The sequence below is a fragment of the Heterodontus francisci genome, chromosome 29 (genome assembly GCF_036365525.1).
Source record: "Heterodontus francisci isolate sHetFra1 chromosome 29, sHetFra1.hap1, whole genome shotgun sequence".
NCBI lineage: Eukaryota > Metazoa > Chordata > Chondrichthyes > Heterodontiformes > Heterodontidae > Heterodontus > Heterodontus francisci.
This window is the reverse complement of record NC_090399.1, coordinates 61,259,205-61,282,196: the sequence shown is the minus strand read 5'-3', so window position 1 is coordinate 61,282,196 and position 22,992 is coordinate 61,259,205. Positions and strand designations below refer to the sequence as shown.

General features: G+C 44.5%; 1 protein-coding gene across 1 annotated transcript; it reads left to right on the top strand.

The window, feature by feature from the left end:
* Positions 1-5,687: 5,687 nt before the first annotated feature.
* On the top strand, positions 5,688-20,210 carry LOC137345876 (probable G-protein coupled receptor 139). The gene is made up of 3 exons (XM_068009121.1): positions 5,688-5,852; positions 17,820-18,697; positions 20,100-20,210. The coding sequence occupies exons 1-3, from the start codon at positions 5,753-5,755 to the stop codon at positions 20,208-20,210; spliced, it is 1,089 nt and encodes a 362-aa protein (XP_067865222.1). The 5' UTR covers positions 5,688-5,752.
* The last annotated feature ends 2,782 nt before the right edge of the window (positions 20,211-22,992 follow it).

The following is a 22,992-nucleotide window of genomic DNA, read 5'->3' as shown; positions in this document are numbered from 1 at the left end:
CAGGACAGCTTTTTGAGCCAGCACATAGAAAGTGCAAAAAGAGAAGGGAATGAAACTGGACAAGTGGTAGAAGTGTCAGTGGGAGAACATTTCAGTGATAGTGACCAAATCTCTGCAAGATTTAAGGTGGTTGTGGAAAAGGACAAAGATAGACCAGAAATAAAGATACTGAATTTGGGGAAGGCCAATTTCAATATGATAAAATAGGATCTGGGAGCAGCTACTTGTAGGAAAATCTACATCAGACCAGTGGGAGTCGTTTAAAAAGGAAATAGTGAGAGTTCAGGGCCAACATGTTCCTGTAATGGTGATGGGTCAAACCAACAAGTCCAGGGAACCCTGGATGTCAAGGGATATAGAGAATTGGATAAGAAAAGAAAAAAGAGGCTTATGATAGATTCAGAGAGCTGAAAACAGTGGCGGCCCTAGAGGAGTATAGAAAGTGTAGGAGGGTGCTTAAAAAAGTAATTCGGAGACCGAAGAGGGGGCATGAAAAAACACTGGAGGGCAAGATAAGGGAAAATCCTAAGGCGTTTCATATGTATATTAAGGGCAAGAGGATAACCAGGGAAAGAGTAGGGTCCAATCGGGATCAAAGTGACAATCTGTGCCTGGAGTGGGGCAACGTAGGTGAGGTTTTAAATGACTACTTTTCATCTGTGTTCACTATGGAGATGTAGATCAGGGAAGGGGATTGTAATACACTCCAACAAATTAGCACAGCGGTTTTAGCGGGCTTAAAAGTGGCTAAATCCCGAGGCCCAGATGGGATGTATCACAGGCTGCTATGTGAGGCAAGGGAGGTGATTGCAGGAGTTCTAACACAAATTTTCAAATCCTCTCTGGCCACAGGAGAGGTGCCAGAGGACTGTAGGACAGCAAATGTGGTACCATTATTCAAGAAGGGTAGCAAGGATAAAGCAGGTAATTACAGGCCAGTGAGTCTAACATCAGTGGTAGGGAAACTATTGGAAAATATTCTGAGGACAGGATTAATCTCCACGTGGAGAGGCAGGAATTAATCAAGGATAGTCAGCATGGCTTTGTCAGGGGGAGATCATGTTCAACAAATTTGCTTTTTTTTGAGGAAGTGACTAGATGTGGAGATGAGGGTAAAGCAGTTGATGTCGTCTACATGGACTTCAGTGAGGCATTTCATAAGTCATGGGAGATCAATTAAGAAGGTAAGACCCCATGGTAATTAGGCAAATTGGATCCAAAATTGGCTTAGTGGCAGGAGGCAGAGGGTGATGGCCAAGGCTTGTTTTTGTGATTGGAAGTCTGTGACCAGTGGTGTACCACAGGATTCAGTGCTGGGACCCTTGCTGGTTGCAGTGTACATTAATGATTTAGACATGAATATAGAAGGCATAATCAGTAAGTTCGCAGATGACACGAAAATTCATGCTGTCATAAATAGTGAGGAGGAAAGCCATGGATTAGTTTAGAGATACAGCACTGAAACAGGCCCTTCGGCCCACCGAGTCTGTGCCGACCATCAACCACCCATTTATATTAATCCCACACTAATCCCATATTCCTACCACATCCCCACCTGTCCCTATATTTCCCTATAAGGGGCATCTTGACAAATACATGAATAGGGTGGGAACAGAAGGATACGGTCCCTGGAAGTGCAGAAGGTTTTAGTTTAGGCAGGCATCAAGATCGGCACAGGCTTGGAGGGCCGAATGGCCTGTTCCTGTGCTGTACTGTTCTTTGTTCTTTATAATGAATTCCACTTTTTCCCAATGACACATTTTATGCTAACTGGCCAATTGTGTCCTGCATTCATTCTACCTCTTTTCTTGAATACAGGTGCTCCATTTGTGGTTTTTTAATCCACTGGAAACTTTCGAGAATCTAGAGTATTTTGGAAAATTACTAAGCAGACATTACTTTTTCTGCAGCCACTTTTAGGACCCTAGAATGCAGGCTGTCACTTTCAGGGGACTTGTCGCCTTTCATTCCATTAGTTTGCCCAGTACTTTTTTTTTCTCGTGGTACTGATTGTTTTAGTTCCTCCCTCCCTTTTGGCCCTTGATAGTCTTCTGGTCTTGTGATATTTTTTGTGTCTTCTTACATGACAGTGAAATTTTAAGAGATTTATAATTGAAAGAAGGAGAAACTTCTTCACAGAGATGTGTGGCTGTTTTTTGTAAGAGTTATGGCAAGATTCAGAATTAGAGTGGATGTGGTGATTAGGAAAAGTGGTGAAATTATCTGGGAATAAGGTGGGTCAATGTGATTGGGACTTTTTGCTCTGGTTGAGAGTTAATGCTGACGTGGATTTAATAGTGTATTTTCCTCTTACAGCTTGCATGTTTCCAATTAGCCAATAATCATTCGAGTTAAGCAACAATCTGATCTGTTTGTTCAAAAGACCGTGAATAATTTCAGTCACTGAGTAACATAATTAGTTCACCTGAGAATTCTTTTAGGTATAATAAAAGGTTTGAATTGAAGCACCTTCATCTGCTTGTTCATCAGAGATATTGCTCGCAGCATTCACATCACATCAATCAACAGATGGATCGACCAATCCTTGTGCAGATTGAAGCAGTTTACTATCCTTTCCTCGCAGCTGTTGGTGTTCCTGGTTAGTCATTACCATCATTTGTTTATGTAACTGGGTGTTGAACCACTTGATTGTTCTTGCTGATTTTGTGGTCTGTTTGTTTTGAAAGGTTTGCTGTAAAGGCCTCATATTTACTGATATCTTTATTAATTGAAATTATTATTGTGATATGATCTTTTATTACCCATCCCTGGTTGCTCTTGAGGAGGTGACGATAGTTCTTCTTGGCATCTTTATCAGTCTCTTCCTTTGATCTAATATAATATTTAACTTCCATTGTTAGCTATGGTTAGATCACTTCTTTTGCTGGATATTTTGTGCCTCAAATGAATGTAAATTCTTTGTAAGCGTGTATTAATTCCTTACATGCTGGCTATTGCCTGTCTACTGTCATAGCTTCTCATGTAGTTTCCCAATCTACCACCGCTAACTTTCCCCTCATACCTTCGTAGTTTCCTTTGTTTAGATTTAAAACTCTAATTTCTGATTGAACTGCAGCACTTTCAAACTTAAAGTATTTTCTATGATAAAATGGTCATTTTATGGCAGACAAGAGAAGTTAAATATTGTATTAGATCAAGGGAAGGGGCTGATAAGTTGCCAAAAAAAAAGACGACTTAGCCTTTGGAATTTAGCAAAGAAGGGCCAAGAAACGGATAAGAAAGGGAAAACAGAATATGAAAATAAAGTAGCAAGGAACATGAAAACGGACTGTAAAAGCTTCTCTTGTTATGTATAAAGGAAAAGATTAGCAAAGACAAATGTGAGTCCATATCAGGCAGAGGCATGGAAATTTATAATGGGAATAGGGAAATTGTAGATAAACTAAAGAAATAATTTTTGTCTGTCTTCACGGAGGAAGACACAAAAAACTTTCCAGAAATACTTGTGATCCAAGGAACTAGCGAGAAAACTGAAAGAAATTAGTATTAGCAAAATGTAGTATTGAAGAAATTAATGTGACTAAAAGTTGGTAAATCCCCTTGGCCTTATAATCTACATTTCAGAGCGTTGAAAGAGGTAGCTGTAGAGATAGCAAATATATTGGTGAACATCTTGCACAATTGCATAGATTCTGGAGCTGTTCCTGAAGACTGGAAGGTTGCAAATGTATCCCCACTATTTATGAAAGGAGGGAGAGAGAAATTGGGGAACCACAGACCTGTTAGCCTGACATCAGTAGTCGGGAATATGCTTAGTATTTACTATAAAGGATGTGATAACTGGACACTTAGAAAATAAGGGTGCGATGGGGCAGAGTCAATATGGATTTAAGAAAGGGAAATCATGTTTTACAAAACTGTTGGAGTATTTTTTGAGGATGTAACTAGCAGGATAGATAAGGGGGGATCAGTGGATGTGGTGTCATTGGATTTTGAGAAGGCTTTCAATAAGGTCCCACACAGGAGGTTCGTAAGTAAAATTCGAACGCATGGAATTGGGAGTAATATAACTGACATGGATTGAGAATTGATTAAGGGACAGAAAACAAAGAGCAGGGATTATCGTGTCATTCCCAGGTTGGCAGTCTATGACTAGTGGCGTACCACAAGGATCAGTGCTTGGTCCAAGCTATTCACAATCTATATCAGTGATTTGGATGTGAGGACCAAATGCAATATTTCCAATTTTGCTGATGATACAAAACTGTGTGGACAGTTTTTGTATCTTTAACTAAGGAAGGATATACTTGCCAAAGAGAGGGTGCAACGGTTGTTCACAAGAGTGATTGCTGGGATACTGGGTTGGCCTCTGAAGAGAGATTGAGGAGACTGGGCCTGTATTCTGTAGAATATAGAAGAATGAGAAATGATCTCATTGAAGCAAACACAATTATTACAGGGTTCGACAGCATTGATGTAGGAAGGATGTTTCCCCTGGCTGGGGAGAACTAGAACCAGGGATAGTGTCTCAGAATAAGAGGGAGTCCATTTGGGACTGAATTGAGGAGGAATGTCTTCACTCAGATTGTGCTGTATCTGTGGAATTCTCTATCCCAGAGGGTTGTGGAGGCTCAGTCATTGAGTATGTTCAAGACAGAGATCAATAGTTTCTATAAATTAAAGAAAACAAGGGATATGAGGATAGTGCAGGAAATTGAGGTTGAAGTAGATCCGGCATGATCTATTTGAATGGCGGAGCAGGCTCGAGGGGCCGAATGGCCTACTTCTGCTCCTATTTCCTATGCTCCTATGTATTTTCTTGATTCTCTGCAACGTGCACGGTGAATGTTCTCCCATAATACTGTTAGGTAGTGCACACTAGGATTTTGACCCAACATCAGGATGGTGTGGAACTTGAAGGGTAACTGGAGATGCTGGCTACCCGTGTCTTTCTGGGTGGTGGAAGTCACGGATTTGAGAGATTCTGGTTTTGAAACGTGGTGAATCACTGCAGTGCAGCCTGTGGATAGTAAACACTGTATTCACAAGTGATGGATGGAGCAGTTGTTAACCTAGTCGGTGCGGTGCCGATTCTTGATGTAGTTACTGCACCCTTCCAGGCGAGTGGGCAGGATGTCATTATACTCCTGATTTGTGTCTTGTAGTTATTTTAAGGTGTTGGATAGTCAGGAGGTTAACTCGTCTATTCATGACCTAAATCTGTGTCCTCACAGAAGGTACTGAGGATATTACAATTCTCTCCACAGCCTCAATATCAATGATTTCACAACTTAATTTACAGTCTTGCAAGAATGAGTCTAATCAGTTTCAGGGTCAGTTCAGCGATCAGTTTCATTGCATTTTCATTTCAGAAATATTCTCAGATCAAAGTAACCTGATCCTACAGATGAATAAATTTGTCTTGTTCAATGTTGATAATTTCTTGCGGTATATTTTCTGCTGATTTGCTCTCCTTGCTGAGTCTTATCCACTGCGAGCACATTGCTTTAAACCGCGAGTCGGCAGACCTCGATTTCCGTGCGTGAGGGGTAAAAAATCAGTGGGAGAGAATTCGGTCTTGAATGGTATTACAAAGATGAAGTAGGGAATCTGCAGCCCGTTTTGCACCCTGCCTGATATTTATTCCCATTGACTTCAATAAGAAAATACAATTGAGAGAGGTTTAAACCGGTCTGTCAATTCGCTGTCACCTGCTTTACAGTAAAATTAATTTCACGAGTGTTTGTACAGCGTTACCTGGTGCAAAGTGCAATTGAATTTCATCCTATCAATGATTGACATGTTGCTATCAAATTCCTGTCTGCAAGAATGGAGCGAGGAAGTTCGTCCAGAAGCAAAGACAGCTACTTCAGATCTCCTGATCGAATGTGGTACTTTCAACAGATATTTTGTATACGTGGTGTATGTGGGGAGTCCGCCGAGCTTCTGCCAGCAGAGTTATAATGGCCGCTTCGACAATTCTGAAAGAATCTCCTGCGGTCCAACATCAAACAGGAGAAATCAACGAAAAAAACCAGTCAGAATCAAACTAGTAGATAACAAATGGAATGGTGTAGACCGAAGGTGTCAGAGAAAGGAAGAGATATCCAGATTCGGGATAAAGATAGTGTCACAATCCTGTGTTTTTCTTTCTCCTCGGGAAATATTGTGGTGCGCCTTTAAGAGTGTAAAGAGATCAGTGCATCTTTAAGATCTCTCCAGAAGCACTGTGAGTGAAAGTGCATTCTGGTAGCCAAGCTACAGCCATGCAGAGAGGGAGAACAGAGAATCAATATATCCATTTTCACTTTGAAACTGGCTGGCAGAGAGAGACAGTTGACAGACAGATCCAGCATAGGAAGGAAATAGGAGAGCTCTCTCTTAGTCCATTTAAACCTGGGTAGTTTCTCTCTTGAACTTCTTTGAGCCAAGTTAATTCCTTAAAGAAATAAGAAAAGAAAACGTTTTTTTCTCTCACCAGAAATTATTGATCTGCTCTGTTCATCGCTGGCAAAAAGAGTTTAATAGTGTTTGGGGCGGCACAGTGGCGCAGTGGTTAGCACTGCAGCCTCACAGCTCTAGTGACCTGGGTTCGGTTCTGGGTATGGTTCTGGGTACTGCCTGTGTGGAGTTTGCAAGTTCTCTCTGTGACCGCGTGGGTTTCCATCATGTGCTCCGGTTTCCTCCCACAGCCAAAGACTTGCAGGTTGATGAGTAAATTGGCCATTGTAAATTGTCCCTAGTGTAGGGAGGTGGTCGGAGAATGGCAGGGATGTGGTAGGGAATATGGGATTAATGTAGGATTAGTATAAATGGGTGGTTGTTGGTCGGCACAGACTCGGTGGGCCGAATGGTCTGTTTCAGTGCTGTATCTCTCTATGACTCTAATACTACAACTGTCAAACTGAACTGTTGAACCCCTATCTCTGGAAGGGCCCTTTTCTCATTGGACCTTGGAAAACTGCAAGTGAACTTGGACTCTGTTGAATTGGAAGACTGTTCGTCAGAAGCATAATCTGCAAAGAGTTTATTGTTTTTCTATTATTTTCGTGCAGCTAATTAAAAAACAAAGAACTGTTAGTTCGAATACATTTTGCAAATGTGGGAGTTAGATTTTTAAATAAGAAGTTATAAGGTCTTTAGATATTAGTTTAGTTTAGAGATACAGCACTGAAAAACAGGCCCTTCGGCCCACCGAGTCTGTGCCGACCATCAACTAACCCTACACTAATTCCATATTCCTACCACATCCCCACCTGTCCCTGTATTTCCCTACCACCTACCTATACTCGGGGCAATTTACAATGGCCAATTTACCTATCAACCTGCAAGTCTTTGGCATGTGGGAGGAAACCGGAGCACCCGGAGAAAACCCAAGCAGACACAGGGAGAACTTGCAAACTTATCTTAATAGTGTTTAAGATTTCAGTTTTTAAATAACTAGTTAATTTGTTGATATCTAAAGATACCTGGTTTGGTTTGCCTCATTCAGGGATTACTAGATTGTTTCAATTTGGATGCTACTTTCTTGGATTTGGAATGCTTAAAGATATATGATGTAACCTGTGGAGTGGCGGGACTGAATTAACAGTGTGTTGCTCCAACGCAATCAGAATCAGATATTTTAAGTGGGGGCTTTGGGAGCGGATGGAAGGGAGCAGAGCGGGACAGGAAGGGGAAGCAGTGTGGGATGGGAGGGAAGCGGAGTGGGACATTGACGGTGGGGGGGAGCGGTACGGGGGGGAGTGGAACGGGCCGGAGACTGGGAGACCGAGCGGGCCGGGGATGGGGGGGAGCGGAGCGGCCAGAGAGAGCAGCGGGGGGGGGGTGGGTGGGGGGAGGCGGGGAGCGGAGCGGCTAAAAGAGTGGAACGGCTGGAGAGAGCAGTGAGGGGGGGTAACGGAGTGGCCGAAAGAGCGAAGCAGCCGGAGAGAGCAGCGAGGGAAGGGTAGTGGAGTGGGTGAATGAGCAGAGCAGCGGAAGAGAGCAGTGGGGGGGAGGGGAGAGGAGGAGCTTGACGTGTGGGTGAATACCCGTTAGTGTTGCATAGCTGTACACATAAAGCGCATGCGCAGAGACCAACCAGGCGCATTGTCCGAAGATGTACACGTCACGCAATGACGTGATTGGCGCATGCGCTAACCAGTCCTGGCAAGCCAGAACGCAGCAGATGCGCAGAGAGCAGGAGACCCTCTGCGCATGTGCGCACCTTGGCGCAGCCTGATGACGTCAGTGGCCGGCTGCGTTGGCAGGAATCACTTTGATATTTAATTGGGGGCTCGTCCACAGTCAAATCATATTTTAATTAGGTGGCTTACATCTGGGATCAAAAACAGACTAATTTGGAAGGCTCGTGTTTGGAATCATATTAATTTCTCTTGTGTCTGTGATCATATCAATTGGAACCTCGATTGTTGGGCTTTAAATCTAACACCAATTACGAAGAAATAAAATGAACCAGGTCTCTTGTATAATAAGGTACAGTCAATATCATAGTAATGGCATTAGCAGTTGCAGCAGAGTATTTTGGAAAGCAGAGTGTTTCCCTCAGTGACTTGATAACTTTACCTAAGAACAAATTAAAAGAACTGGCGGCAAGATTGGGGTTAGAATTTAAATTAGGTGTCAAAAAAGCAGAGATAATTGACATAATAGCCCAACATCTGGAATTAGAGGAAGAAGAAGTAAAAGAAGAATTCAAGGAACAAGAAAGTAGTGGGTCAGAGGGTGATGCAGTGGTATTGGCTAGGATTCAGTTAGAAATGGAAAAAACTTGAGGCTGAAAAAGAAATGAAAAGGCTTGATTTGGAAAAAGAGGAAAGGGAGAAAGAGAAAGCATTTCAGAGAGAATGTGAAAGAGAAGAGATGGAATTTAGGCCAGAAGAGATGAACTAAGACAAAAGGGTTGTCTTATATCCAGGGAGAATTCAGGTCAAGAAGAATCTGAAATTAGCTCAGGTCCCAGCGAAGAGTTCTTTAAATTTATTCAATCCCTCCCTAAGCTCTGAAAAAATACCCAAACAGATGAAATGACTGAAGGACGTTGGACACTGCTTATGCAAAGCAGGTTGGTAGTCAGAGCTCGTGATGTTTATGCAATGCTTCCTGAAGAGGCTTCTGCAGATTATGAGATGGTAAAAAAGGCTATTCACGCTGCATATGAACTAGTCCCTGAAACTTACTGTCAGAAGTTTCGGAGCTTACGGAAATTGGCTAGGAAGACATATGAGTGGGTGAAGCAAATTAATTTTGATCGTTGGACGCAGGCGTTAAAGATGGAAACCACATTTGAGAACCTTCAGGAGTTGATTCTCTGAGAAGAGTTTAAAATTCAATTCCTTCAGTAGTGAGATCTCATGTAAATAAACTGAAAGTTTTGAAAGCTAGGCAAGCAGTGGAAATTGCTGATGATTTTGAGATTGTGAATAAGCCAACCTCTTTTGTCCGTCACCTCCATAAACACGAGGATGGAAAGTGGAAGACTGAAAGGAAGACATAAAGGAACAGCTGGGATTGCCCCAGGATAACCTCCTCCAGTCAGAAAGGAAGGTGCTGAGGGTAGAAATGAAGTTTGCAAGCCACAGTGTTATCATTGCTACAAAACAGATCATCTTCGTTCAGAATGCTGGAAATTGTGAGGTAAACCCATTGGACGTGTTGGGATATGCAAAGCTAGTGCAGAGGTAATGACTCTGACTGAGAGCATAGCAGACCAGGCTACAGCTTTAACAACAGTTTTAAAACCAGATATTAAATTAAAAGAAGTGTAGAGGTTCAGAATAAAATACCCGAAAGTCATAATGAATTTTTGTCAATGGGATTTGGAATGCTTAAAAATGTATGATGTGACCTGTGGAGTGACGGGACTGAATGGACAGTGTGTTTCTCCCACCACAATCAGAATCATATATTCAGATTGGGGGCTTTGTCCTGAGCGGTCATAACATTAGCGAGAAAGACAGACATATTTGGGGATATTGATAGCGAAGCACTCAGGCACAGGGTTAGAGGTAGACAGATTGAGAGAGAGAGAGAGAGAGAAACAGATAGAAACAGAGATGCAGATTTAGTTACTTAAATAAAGAAACAGGTAACTAGATTCAGGGATATATTTAGAAATAGAAACATTTAGACATAGAGAGCGAAGGATCTAAGGAAGGAGAGAGAGATGGAAGCCCAGATTCTCCTCGCCCAATATTGCTGTAGGTTCTATGCATACAATATTTACACAAAGCCGGACAGAAAATGTGCCAAATCTGTTGTACAACAAAATGCCTGATGACTGTGTAGGAAAGCTTTAATCAGACTACCTTAATATCAGTTAATTGTATAAGTTTGTTGATTTAATTTCATATTCCATTAATAGTAACCTGTAACATTTGCCTGTTACGTGTCAGTTAATTTCGATCAGTGACCATTGATGTGTTGAATTGCAACTAACTTTAAAGTTAGGGTTAGTTTAGTATTTTATTTTGGTTCCTGGGACGTGAGTGTCACTAGTAATTAATGTCCATCCCTAATTGCCTTTCAGAAGGTGGTGGGGAACCACCTTTTTGAACTTTTGCAGCCAAAGCAAGCAAGTCCAGTAGGCAGGCCATGCAGGGGCAGGACAGGGAGCGTGGAAGGTCTGATAGGCTAAACTGCCTTTAATTTAATGCAAGAAGCCTTACAGGTAAGGCAGATAAACTCAGAGCATGGATCGGTACATGGGATTGTGATATTATAGCTATTACGGAAACGTGGTTGAGGGATGTGCAGGACTGGCAGCTCAATATTCTGGGGTACCGATCCTTCTGGCATGATAGAGGTGGAGGTAAGAGAGGAGGGGGAGTTGCACTATTGATTAGGGAGGACATCACAGCAGTACTTAGAGAGGATATCCTGGGGAATGTATAGCGAGGCCATATGGGTGGAACATAGAAATAAGAAAGGGGTGATCACTTTGATGGGATTATACTATAGGCCCCCAATAGTTAGAGGGAATTGGAGGAGCATATATGTAGGAAATCACAGATAGGTGTAGGAATTATAGGGTGGTAATAGTAGATGATTTTAACTTCCCTAATATTGACTGGGACTGCCTTCGTGCTAAGGGATCAGATGGGGAAGAATTTGTTAAGTGTGTCCAGGATAGTTTTCTGAAGCAGTATGTGGATGGCCCTACTAGAGAAGGGGCTACATTCGACCTCCTCTTAGGAAATGAGGATGGGCAGGTGGTTGATGTGTCTGTGGGGGAGCACTTTGGGACCAGTGACCATAACTCTATTAGCTTCAAGATAGTTATGGAAAAGGATAGGACTGGCCCTCAGGTTGAAGTCCTAAATTGGGGGAAGGCATCAGACAGGAATTCTCAAAAGTTGAATGGGAGGCTGTTTACAGGTAAAGGGACGTCTGGCAAGTGGGAGGCATTTAAAAGTAAGATAGGAAGAGTTCAGGGCCAACATGTTCCTGTTAGATGGAAGGGCAAGGCTGTCAAGTTTAAGGAACCTTGGTTGACGAGGGATATTGAGGTCTGGTCAGGACAAAGAAGGAGGCATATGTCAGGTATAGGCAGCTGGGATCGAGCGAGTCCGTCGAGGAGTATAGGGGATGTAGGACTACACTTAAGAAGGAAATTAGGCAGGTGAAAAGGGGCCATGAGATTTCCCTGGCAGATACGATAAGGAGTATAAGTATATTAAGAGTAAAAGGGTAGCTAGGGAGAGAGTAGGTCCTCTTAAGGATCAGTGTGGCAATCTATGTGTGGAGCCACAGGAAATGGGCGAGGTCATAAATGAATATTTCTCGTCCGTATTTACCTTGGAGAAGGTCATGGAAGCTAGTGAGTTCAAGGGAGGGAACACTGATATCCTGGAGCATATCAACATTGCAAAGGAGGAGGTATTGGAGATTTTGAAGCGCATTAAGGTGGCTAAATCCCCAGGGCCTGATCAGGAGTATCCTAGGATGCTTTGGGAAGCAAAGGAGGAGATTGCTGGGGCCCTGGCAGAGATCTTTGTATCATCGTTAGCCACGGGTGAGGTACCGGAAGACTGGAGGAAAGGTCATGTTATGCCTTTATTTCCGATGGGCAGCAGGGATAAGCCAGGGAACTACAGGCCGGTGAGCCTTACATCAATGGTGGGAAAGTTATTGGAAGGGATTCTGAGAGACAGGATTTATATGCATCTCGATAGACATGGTCTGATTAGGGATGGCTTTGTGCATGGGGAATCATGTCTCACGAATTTGATTGAGTTTTTTGAGGAGGTGACCAAGAGCAAGGCCTTTGACAAGGTCCCACATGGTAGGCTGGTCCAGAAGGTTCAAACACATGGGATCCAGGGTGAGCTAGCAATTTGGATACAAAATTGGCTTGGTGATAGGAGGAAGAGGGTGGTAGTGTTGGGTTGTTTTTCAGATTGGAGGCCAGTGACCAGTGGTGTGCCGCAGGGATCAGTGCTGGGCCCTCTGTTGTTTGTCATATGTATTAATGACTTGGAATTGAATGTAAGGGGCATGATTAGCAAGTTTGCGGATGACACCAAAATTGGTGACAGTGAAGAAGGTTGTCTAAGGTTACAACAGGTTATAGATCAACTGGGAAAGTGGGCAAGAGAGTGGCAAACAGAATTTAACGCAGACAAGTGTGAAGTGATGCATTTTGGGAAGTTAAACCAGGGCAGGACATATATAGTGAATGACAGGGCCCTGGGGAGTGTTCTTGAGCAGAGAAACCTTGGGGTGCAAATACATAGTTCCCTGAAAGTGGCAACACAGGTAGACAGGGTGGTGAAGAAGGTGTATGGCATGCTTGCCTTCATCGGCCGAGGCACTGAGTACAAGAGTTGGGACGTCATGTTACAGTTGTACATAACATTGGTTCGGCCGCATTTGGAGTACTGTGTGCAGTTCTGGTCGCCGCACAACAGGAAAGATGTGATTAAGCTAGAGAGGGTGCAGAAAAGATTCACAAGGATGTTGCCTGGTTTGGAGGGCTTGAGTTATAAAGAGAGATTGGAAAGGCTGGGTCTGTTTTCACTGGAGTGAAGAAGGCTGAGAGGGAACATGATAGAGGTATGTAAAATTATGAGAGGCATAGATAAGGTAGATAGCCAGAGTCTGTTTCCCATGGTCGGGGTGACTAAAACTAGAGGGTATAGAATTAAGGTGAGGGAGGAGGTTTAAAGGGGATCAATGGGGTAAATTTTTCACACAAAGAATAGTGGGTATCTGGAATGAGCTGCCAGAGGAGGTGGTGGAGGCAGGAACAGTCGCAACATTTCAGAGGCATTTGGACAGGTACTTGAATGAGCAAGGCATAGAGGGATATGGAATTAATGCAGGCAGGTGGAATTAGTATAGATAGGCATTATGGTCAGCATGGACACGGTGGGCCGAAGGGCCTGTTTCTATGCTGTACGACTCTGACTCTATGTGGTGTAAGTACAGCAGCAATGCTGTTAGGCAGGGAATTCCAGGATTCTGACCCAGCAACAATGAAGGAATGGCGATATTGTTCCAAGACAAGTTGATGTGTGACATTGAGCAGAACTTGCAGGTGGTGGTTTTCCCATCTGTCTGCTGCCCTTGTTCTTTTAGGTGGTAGAGATTGTGAGTTGGGAAGGTGCTATCGAAGGAGCGTTGGCAAGTTGCTGCAGTGTCTCTTGTAGGAGGTAAACACTTCTACCTCTGAGTGCTGGTGATGGAGAGAATGTAAGGTAATGGACGGGGTGCCAATCAAATGGGCTGCTTCATCGTGGGTAATTTCAAGCTTTTTAAGTCTTGTTGGAGCTGCACTTATCCAGGCAACTCGGGGGTATTCCATCACACTCCTGATTTGTGCCTTGTAGATGGTGGACAGGAATTGGAGAGTCAGGAAGTAAGTTAGTCATCACAGAATTCCCAGTCTCTGACCTGCTGTAGTAGTCACAGTATTTATATGGCTGGTCCAGGCAAAATTCTGGTCAATGGTAAGCCCCAGGATACTGATGGTGCAGGATTCATAATGCCATTGAACAACAAGGTGCTGTCTTGTTGATGTTCATTGCTGGGCACTTGTGTGTCACGAATGTTACTTGCCACCTATCAAGCAAGCCTGAATGTCGTCCAGGTCCTGCTGCATGTGGGCACAGACTGCTGCAGTTTCCGAGGAGTTGCCAAAAGATACTGAACACTGTACAATCATCAGCGAACATTACCACTTCAAATTTTATGTTGAAGAGGGCTGGCCTGTGACACTACCTTAGAAACTCCTGCAGGGATGTCATGGGACTGCGGTGATTGTCCTCCAACAACCACAACTACCTTGCTTTGTGCTCAGTATGACTCCAACCAATGCAGAGAATTCTTCTGGGTTCCCATTGATTTCAGTTTTGCTCAGGGACCTTGATGCCACGCTTGGTCAAATGCTACCATGGTGTCAAGGACAGTCACTGTCTACTTAACTCTGGAATTCAGTTTTGTTTCATGTTTGGGTTAACGTTCTAATGAGGTTTTGTAATTTATGTAAATATAATGAAAAGACAAGCCAGTGCAAAGTGATGCATATATTTCAGAGAAATTGAATTAGTTGATAACAAGTTCTGCAGACTGAAATATATGTGAATACACCATCCTCTTTAGAAGTGGAAGATTGGTATGTAATGGTACTGCAGCGAAAGGCCTGCTTGGGTCTGGGAAAAATCCCGGCCCGATCCCGACAGAACCACATCGGACCCGAGCCCGACCCGGCCCGAGTCCTTCTATTTTCTCCCGAGCCCGACCTGACCCGAGCCTGACCCGACCACCGGAATGTTCACTTTCTCCAGTTGACAGCATTCATTTTACATCCATAGTGCACTCACTGTACTTCCTACTTTTGGATGGATGGAATAGAAGGAAGCTGCAGCATGAGTGTGATGACATCATAGAGACACTCATTCACTCACTCACTGCGCAGACTCAGAGTCTGTGGAGTCCGGATGCACATTTCCCTCCTTGACCTCCCAGACTCCCAGCTCAGGCTTTTCAAATTTTGAGCTTACTTACTCAACTTCCCTTTTCCTCCCAGCAGAGCAAAAGGTAGTACTGTGTGTGTCCGACCCGGACCAGGCCCTACCCGAGCGCGAAAGCCAACCCTGGAAGAGCGACCTCTGGTCCCGTCAGGTTTGGGTCGGGTAGCAGTCCTTTAACTGCAGCAAAGACACACTTATAATTAGAGATTCTCTTGGTGAATAGTAATCCGATGTAACAAGATTGAAACTATCTATAATACAACAATGCAGCTGAATTGTATGAAAAAACTTGTTATTGATAAGCAACAAGGTATGAAAATGGTCTGTATATGAAGTTATGTTATGCATTTTAGTTTTAGTTTAGAGATGCAGCACTTAAACAGGCCCTTCGGCCCACCGAGTCTGTGCCGACCATCAACCACCCATTTATACCAATCCTACACTAATTCCATATTCCTACCACATCCCCTCCTGTCCCTATATTTCCCTACCACCTACCTATACTCGGGGCAATTGCTAATGGCCAATTTACCTATCAACCTGCAAGTCTTTGGCATGTGGGAGGAAACCGGAGCACCCGGAGGAAACCCACGCAGACACAGGGAGAACTTGCAAACTCCACACAGGCAGTACCCAGAATTGAACCCGGGTCGCTGGAGCTGTGAGGCTGCGGTGCTAACCACTGCGCCACTGTGCCGCCACTGCTGAGGCTTTCCGAAAGTCGGATCAACCGATATCCACCATTGGGCCGAAGGGCCTGTTTCGGTGCTGTATTCCCTATGACTCCTTGAAACGGCATTGTGTTTGAGTTCCCGACTTAACCCGCAAGGTTTTCTCATCAATACTGCTTTTAAGTGTATGCTGAGGTACAGGATGCATAATTTCGTGAAACTTGACCTTCAATCTTTAAGAACCTTATTTATTTCGGGAGTTATTAAAAATACACCTTAAGGGGATTTGCAGAGTAGATGCTGGGTGTTTTTGAGGCAGAGCAAGTGTCAAGAATTGGAGCTGCAGTCTCAGAATGAAGGGTCGGTCATTTCGGACTGTGATGAGGAGAAATTTCTTCACTCAAAGAATTGTGAATCTTTGGAATTCTCTACTCCAGAGAGCTGTGGATCCCCCATTGGTGAGAATATTCAAGACACAAATCCACAGATTTTGTTGGATATTCGGGGAAACAAGGGATGTAGGATAGTGCGGGACAATACAGTTCAGGTAGGAGATTGGCCATAACTGCGTTGAATGGTGCAGCAGACTCGAAGGGCCGAATGGCCGACTCCTGCTCCTGTCCTTATATTACGTACACATCTAATATCTCTTAAATCTTCTGAATGCATAGTGGAAGCAACAACTTCAAATGAAATCATTTTTCTTAATATTGTGTGTTTTACCTGCGTATCATTTCCTGCCATTCTGCTGTGCAGAGCACCTGACATAAAGAACACCTCTCAAATGGAAATCAGGTAGTTGTTCAGGAAAGGCAGCTATATGGATAGTCCTAGAAAAGAAGCTGTAATATCATGATAGCTTGTGTTTTGACCATTTTGTAACCTTGTTTTATTTAATCTTTAATTGTTCTACAATGAGCCGAACTTCTCTAACTGTTACACCAAATGATGTAAACTATCATATTTTCCCCAGCATTACTACTGGAACAAACGGGCTTCTCCTTGGGAATTTTCCATCTGATGTGTTTGGGGGAGGAGGTATATTTACACAGGGATGCCAGATAGACCAGACTGAAGGAGCGATGCTCTCTGCCCCACCCACTGGTATCTGGTGTGTTGTATTCACATACAGAAGTGAAAATATCTCACTTTTACAAATGATTAGTGCTGATGGAAGTTAGGTTTTTTTTCTCAAATGAAGCTGGGACAACTGACCCAATGGTATTGCTAACAGATGCGGACACCTACTCATAGTTTTAGATGCTTCTCTTAAGGTTTCAGTGACATTGTGACGCTGCATAAAATAAGACATGTCAAGATGACTGACTGTTGCTTTTCCCTAACTGGCCTCACCAGTCAAATTTCACCAAACGGTTTGATAGTCCCTGACCCATCTGCCTGACAAATGTCTTTGCGAATTGGCTTCTTATTGTCTTGGCTCTCAGAGGTGCAGATGCTGAGCTGCTAAAGCATCTGAAGATAGTGTGCATTCTAGCTCAGGCTAGGACATTGAAGAACAATGGTCAGCTGTGACGGAGAACATAGCCCCACATCATCATAGACATGATGCATTTTCACTGTCATGTGACTGATTGGGTATTTTTCATCAATGGACACAAAGGTCACAGAGGGTCACCTCAATTACAGCCGCCACTTGCTTCATCACTTCAGCTGCCATTAAACTATTGAGCAGGTGCTTGTCTTCTGCATTACTTGGTGGCCAACTCATGGCTGCCTCGTGGGTTACCTTTTCCTTTCAAAGCCTCCTGTCACCTCCTAGTGCCTTAATTCTTCAGCATTGTAAAAAAAAAAATCTGAAACTTTATAGATAACTTCGGAAATGTTCTCTCCCATTACGGCACTGTCTTTAATTGTTCCCATTTCTTTCAATTTGAGAAAAACACTTCCTGCTTCTATTACAAATGTGCCCCGAGACCTGTGTAAATTCCCATCTGGAGTTCTGCTATTAGCAGAATTCATAAAACTGGATGTTAACAACATAATTCCAATTGAATTTCTCCAATAGGCGAACTCTCCAAATACATCAGCTAAACTAAAAGAGGAAATTATATATCAGAGACAGAAAAAAGGTGGATGACAGAAGCTGAGAGATAAATAAAAAAGGAATGAGTTGACTGACAGAAAAAAGATGCACCACAACTTAATATATTTTATCAACCTATTAATTTCTCTTTTCCTATCTTTATTGCAGCTAATTTATTAACAATTGTGATTCTCTCCCGTGGAAAATGCGGTCTCTCCAAATGTATCAGTCGTTATATGGTGGCCATGACAACAGCAGATCTACTGGTCCTAATATTTGATGTAATTCTGTATGAGATTAAGGAGATGTATTTCACAAATTCATTTCTGGATTACACCTTCATCTGTCGTCTTCAATTCACCTTCAGTTTTATTTCCATTGATTGTTCTGTCTGGTTAACAGTCGCTTTCAGCTTTGATCGCTTTGTATCCATCTGTTACCAGAAACTGAGAAACAAATACTGCACAGAAAAAACTGCACTTGTCGTTATAGCAGCGGTGTGTGGACTTTCTGTTTTAAAAAACATTCCATTTTACTTTGTAAATAAACCTGGAATAATGATTGATAACATACCATGGTTCTGTATTGTAAAATCTGCATTCTATATTTTGCCTGTTTGGATGGCTTACTTGTGGCTTAACACTATTTTAACCCCACTTGCTGCATTTTTCTTAATTTTGTTCTTCAATGCTCTGACCATCAGACACATTGTAGTGACCAATAGAGTCAGGAGGGGATTCCGGGAAAAGAGCAAAGATCCAGAGATAGAGAGCCGCAGAAAGTCCATCATATTACTGCTCGCTATTTCCGGCAGTTTTATCTTGTTATGGATTCTAATCTCCATCTGTGATTTTTCTGTACAATTTACGGAAAATCAATTTTACCAAAGTGATTACAATGACCCTTTCACCATCATGGAACAGACCGGATTCATGCTCCAGCGTTTGAGTTCCTGCACCAACACGGTTATTTATGCAGTGGTGCAGACCAAGTTCAGAGATGAGTTAAAGAATATTATTAAATATCCCTTTACCCGGATGATTAAGGTAAATAAATTACATTAATCGGAATGCGTTAAATTTATCTCCCCACCCACCCACCCCGGATTGGTCTCATATCATACACAATTATCTGCCGTTTAAATTGGATCTGTCCAACCACTCTACAGAGGCATATTGTTCCTGCTGTTTAATATACTACTGAAAATCAAGTTCTCTATTTGCCCTGGCGGAACTGTGGCCAGCAGAGCTGTCAACAGATTTGGAGAGACTCAAAGAGAAATGTGAGGGTAAATGTTTGTTTACCATTTAAAGCTCTTTACAAAGTCTGACATCATCTCAATGGGTATTTAATGTCCAGAAAGTAAAGGTAATGAACTAACTTATTCTGTTTACACCAATTTCTAACTGGTCAAATATTTACATAAAACCAATCCAGGTTTGGAAAGAATTAAATGTATAAGTAAATTTGTGCGGCATTTTTGAAGAATTTACCTTTGTATCGGCTGCTTTAATGTTGTCATTGTAAACAATAGGTTCAATTCAGCTTCACTCAAAGAAATACTGTTCTCCCTTTTTTAACACACTATTGGTCTGATTGTTCAGTTTGCTGCAACTAGTTTGCTTGATGGATGAACCAGTCCACTCAGTTCAAGAATCTGATTGTTGTGTGATTTGCTCAGCTACATATCTGCTTGGCTGCTTTTTGAATTTTAGTGATGAATTATTTAATTTCACGAAGCTTCGGGTCAATTAATATCATTAATTTCATTTTCAGATCACAACAAATTGCTCTTGTTGACATACAGAAAAGACAGTGACAGATTTCCCCAGTGGTGTGCCTTGGGCTATTGAATCATATAACATCGTGAATACAAGAAGCCGGGCAGGAGATGGTAAATATCCAAAAGGGATTCTGCCAAATGCTATTTTTCAGGCAGTTAAATGGGCATAAATTCAGATGAGTTCATTAGCGGTGTGTTTCTCTTGCTCCAATCGTCCTCTACTCACCAGGCAATCCAACAGCCCCAGCGTAGGAACAGGAAATATATTCTGGAACATTTAAAATATTGTCTGGAACATTTTAACTCCCTTGTTTGATGAGAAAATATTGACAGTTTTATTGCAGTAATAAAATATTTACAGCACTTTTACCATGAGACATGCAATCTTATTATTTTCCAAAACATGAGACAACAACTGTAGCTATCTAAGTTACAACCACTGTTTATTTGGTTTATTAAAACTCAGTCACTGTGACAATTATACATAAAACAATATAAATGTCGTGTCACTCTGTTACATTACAAAGATAAGGAAAATCCTGGGAACTCACAGGATAGACAATAAAAATCTAAACCTATTACCAGGTTCTTTTGTGATGAAGTTAAACTGATGCGTTCCTGCCAAGAAGTGAAAATAGTTTTTGTCATGATTTTTCTGATCCAAGCTCTCCATAACTTTGAGCTCCTCTCATCAGATCACCACTCTGTCTTTTACCTTGTCCCACTTTGTGTACATGGAACGGAGATCAATATCGAGGATAGAGAATATAGTCTAATTCACGCTCCCTGGGCAACACAGAAGGAGTCGAGACCAAATGTAATCTTGAAGAGAAGCAGAGTTAAAGATTTCAAGGATTAATGGAGCATAAAATCTCGAAATAATATAACCCCAGTTTTAAAGTGTTACATTGTGCTCCTATATTTCATGTCTTGTTATAAGTTCTGAACTCTATATTTATCTTGAAATACCTGGAATGTGTAATCGGACGGATTGTAAAACCGGTGTTGAACCTGAACGCACGTCATTGCACCAGGTGTGTTAGGTTTCAGTCAGGAATGTTTCCTCCATATTTTGTGCAGAGATTAATTTAACAATTACTCTCCCACATCCCCCCACTCCAAACCCATTTCCTTCTCATAACGATTATGGTGAAATTAACTTCAAAGGAATGAGACAAAACAGATTGGTTGTAAAACCTGGTCGTTTTAGTCTATGGTCCAGCGCAATTTCATCCGTTACAACCCTGTCTTGCCTGGATTGTCAGTCTGAATTCTTTTTTGTGATTTTCTGTGCTGCATTTCTCTGCACATCTGTGTCAAAAGCGTTTTGTTTTCTTCATTGGAAAAACTCTCTTCAATATAATACTTGAGAACTGCAACATTTAAGCTATTTGGTGTCTATAGTTTTAAACAGATGCCGAGCAAGACATTGTGATGACAAAATGTTAACTATGAAACAAAAGGAAAACATGACAATAAACGAGCTGGTTTTCTCCCAGAGCATCTCACCTTTCACCAGTAATTAAACTGAATCGCTCTTGACTGCTCGCTGCTCCATCCCGCCGCTCCTGACTGCTGGCTGCTCCATCCCGCCGCTCCTGACAGATCGCTGCTCCATCCCGCTGCTCTTGACTGCTCGCTGCTCCATCCCGCCGCTCTTGACTGCTCGCTGCTCCCTCCCGCCACTCCTGTCTGCTCGCTGCTCCATCCCGCCCCCCTTGACTGCTCGCTGCTCCATCCCGCTGCTCTTGACTGCTCGCTGCTCCATCCCTCCACTCCTGTCTGCTCGCTGCTCCATCCCGCTGCTCTTGACTGCTCGCTGCTCCATCCCGCCACTCCTGTCAGCTCGCTGCTCCATCCCGCCGCTCTTGACTGCTCGCTGCTCCATCCCGCTGCTCCTGACTGCTCGCTGCTCCATCCCGCCGCTCCTGACTGCTCGCTGCTCCATCCCGCCGCTCCTGACTGCTCGCTGCTCCATCCCGCCGCTCTTGACTGCTCGCTGCTCCCTCCCGCCACTCCTGTCTGCTCGCTGCTCCATCCCGCCGCTCTTGACTGCTCGCTGCTCCATCCCGCCGCTCCTAACAGATCGCTGCTTCATCCCACCGCTCCTGACTGCTCGCTGCTCCATCCCGCCGCTCCTGACTGCTCGCTGCTCCATCCCGCCGCTCCTGACTGCTCGCTGCTCCATCCCGCCGCTCCTGACTGCTCGCTACTCCATCCCTCCGCTTCTGTCCTTGCTGCTCCATCCCTCCGCTTCTGTCCTCGCTGCTCCATCCCGCCGCTCCTGTCCTCGCTGCTCCATCCCGCCGCTGCTGACTGCTCTCTGCTCCATCCCGCCGCTCCTGACTGCTCGCTGCTCCATCCCGCCACTCCTGTCTGCTCGCTGCTCCCTCCCGCCACTCCTGTCTGCTCGCTGCTCCATCCCGCCGCTCCTGACTGCTCGCTGCTCCATCCCTCCGCTTCTGTCCTCTCTGCTCCATCCCGCCGCTCCTGACTGCTCGCTGCTCCAACCCGCCGCTTCTGTCCTTGCTGCTCCATCCCTCCGCTCCTGACTGCTCGCTGCTCCATCCCGCCGCTCCTGACTGCTCACTGCTCCATCCCTCCGCTTCTGTCCTCGCTGCTCCATCCCTCCGCTTCTGTCCTCGCTGCTCCATCCTGCCGCTCCTGTCCTCGCTGCTCCATCCCGACGCTCCTGACTGCTCTCTGCTCCATCCCGCCGCTCCTGACTGCTCGCTGCTCCATCCCTCCACTCCTGTCTGCTCGCTGCTCCATCCCGCCGCTCTTGACTGCTCGCTGCTCCCTCCCGCCACTCCTGTCTGCTCGCTGCTCCATCCCGCCGCTCTTGACTGCTCGCTGCTCCATCCCGCCGCTCCTGACTGCTGGCTGCTCCATCCCGCCGCTCCTGACAGATCGCTGCTCCATCCCACCGCTCCTGACTGCTCGCTGCTCCATCCCGCCGCTCCTGACTGCTCGCTGCTCCATCCCGCCGCTCCTGACTGCTCGCTGCTCCATCCCGCCGCTCTTGACTGCTCGCTGCTCCCTCCCACCACTCCTGTCTGCTCGCTGCTCCATCCCGCCGCTCTTGACTGCTCGCTGCTCCATCCCGCCGCTCCTGACTGCTCGCTGCTCCATCCCGCCGCTCCTAACAGATCGCTGCTCCATCCCACCGCTCCTGACTGCTCGCTGCTCCATCCCGCCGCTCCTGATTGCTCGCTGCTCCATCCCGCCGCTCCTGACTGCTCGCTGCTCCATCCCGCCGCTCCTGACAGCTCGCTGCTCCATCCCTCCGCTTCTATCCTCGCTGCTCCATCCCGCCGCTCCTGACTGCTCGCTGCTCCATCCCGCCGCTCCTGACTGCTCGCTGCTCCATCCCGCCACTCCTGACTGCTCGCTGCTCCATCCCGACGCTCCTGACTGCTCGCTGCTCTATCCCTCCGCTTCTGTCCTCGCTGCTCCATCCCTCCGCTCCTGACTGCTCGCTGCACCATCCCGCCGCTCCTGACTGCTCACTGCTCCATCCCTCCGCTTCTGTCCTCGCTGCTCCATCCCGCCGCTCCT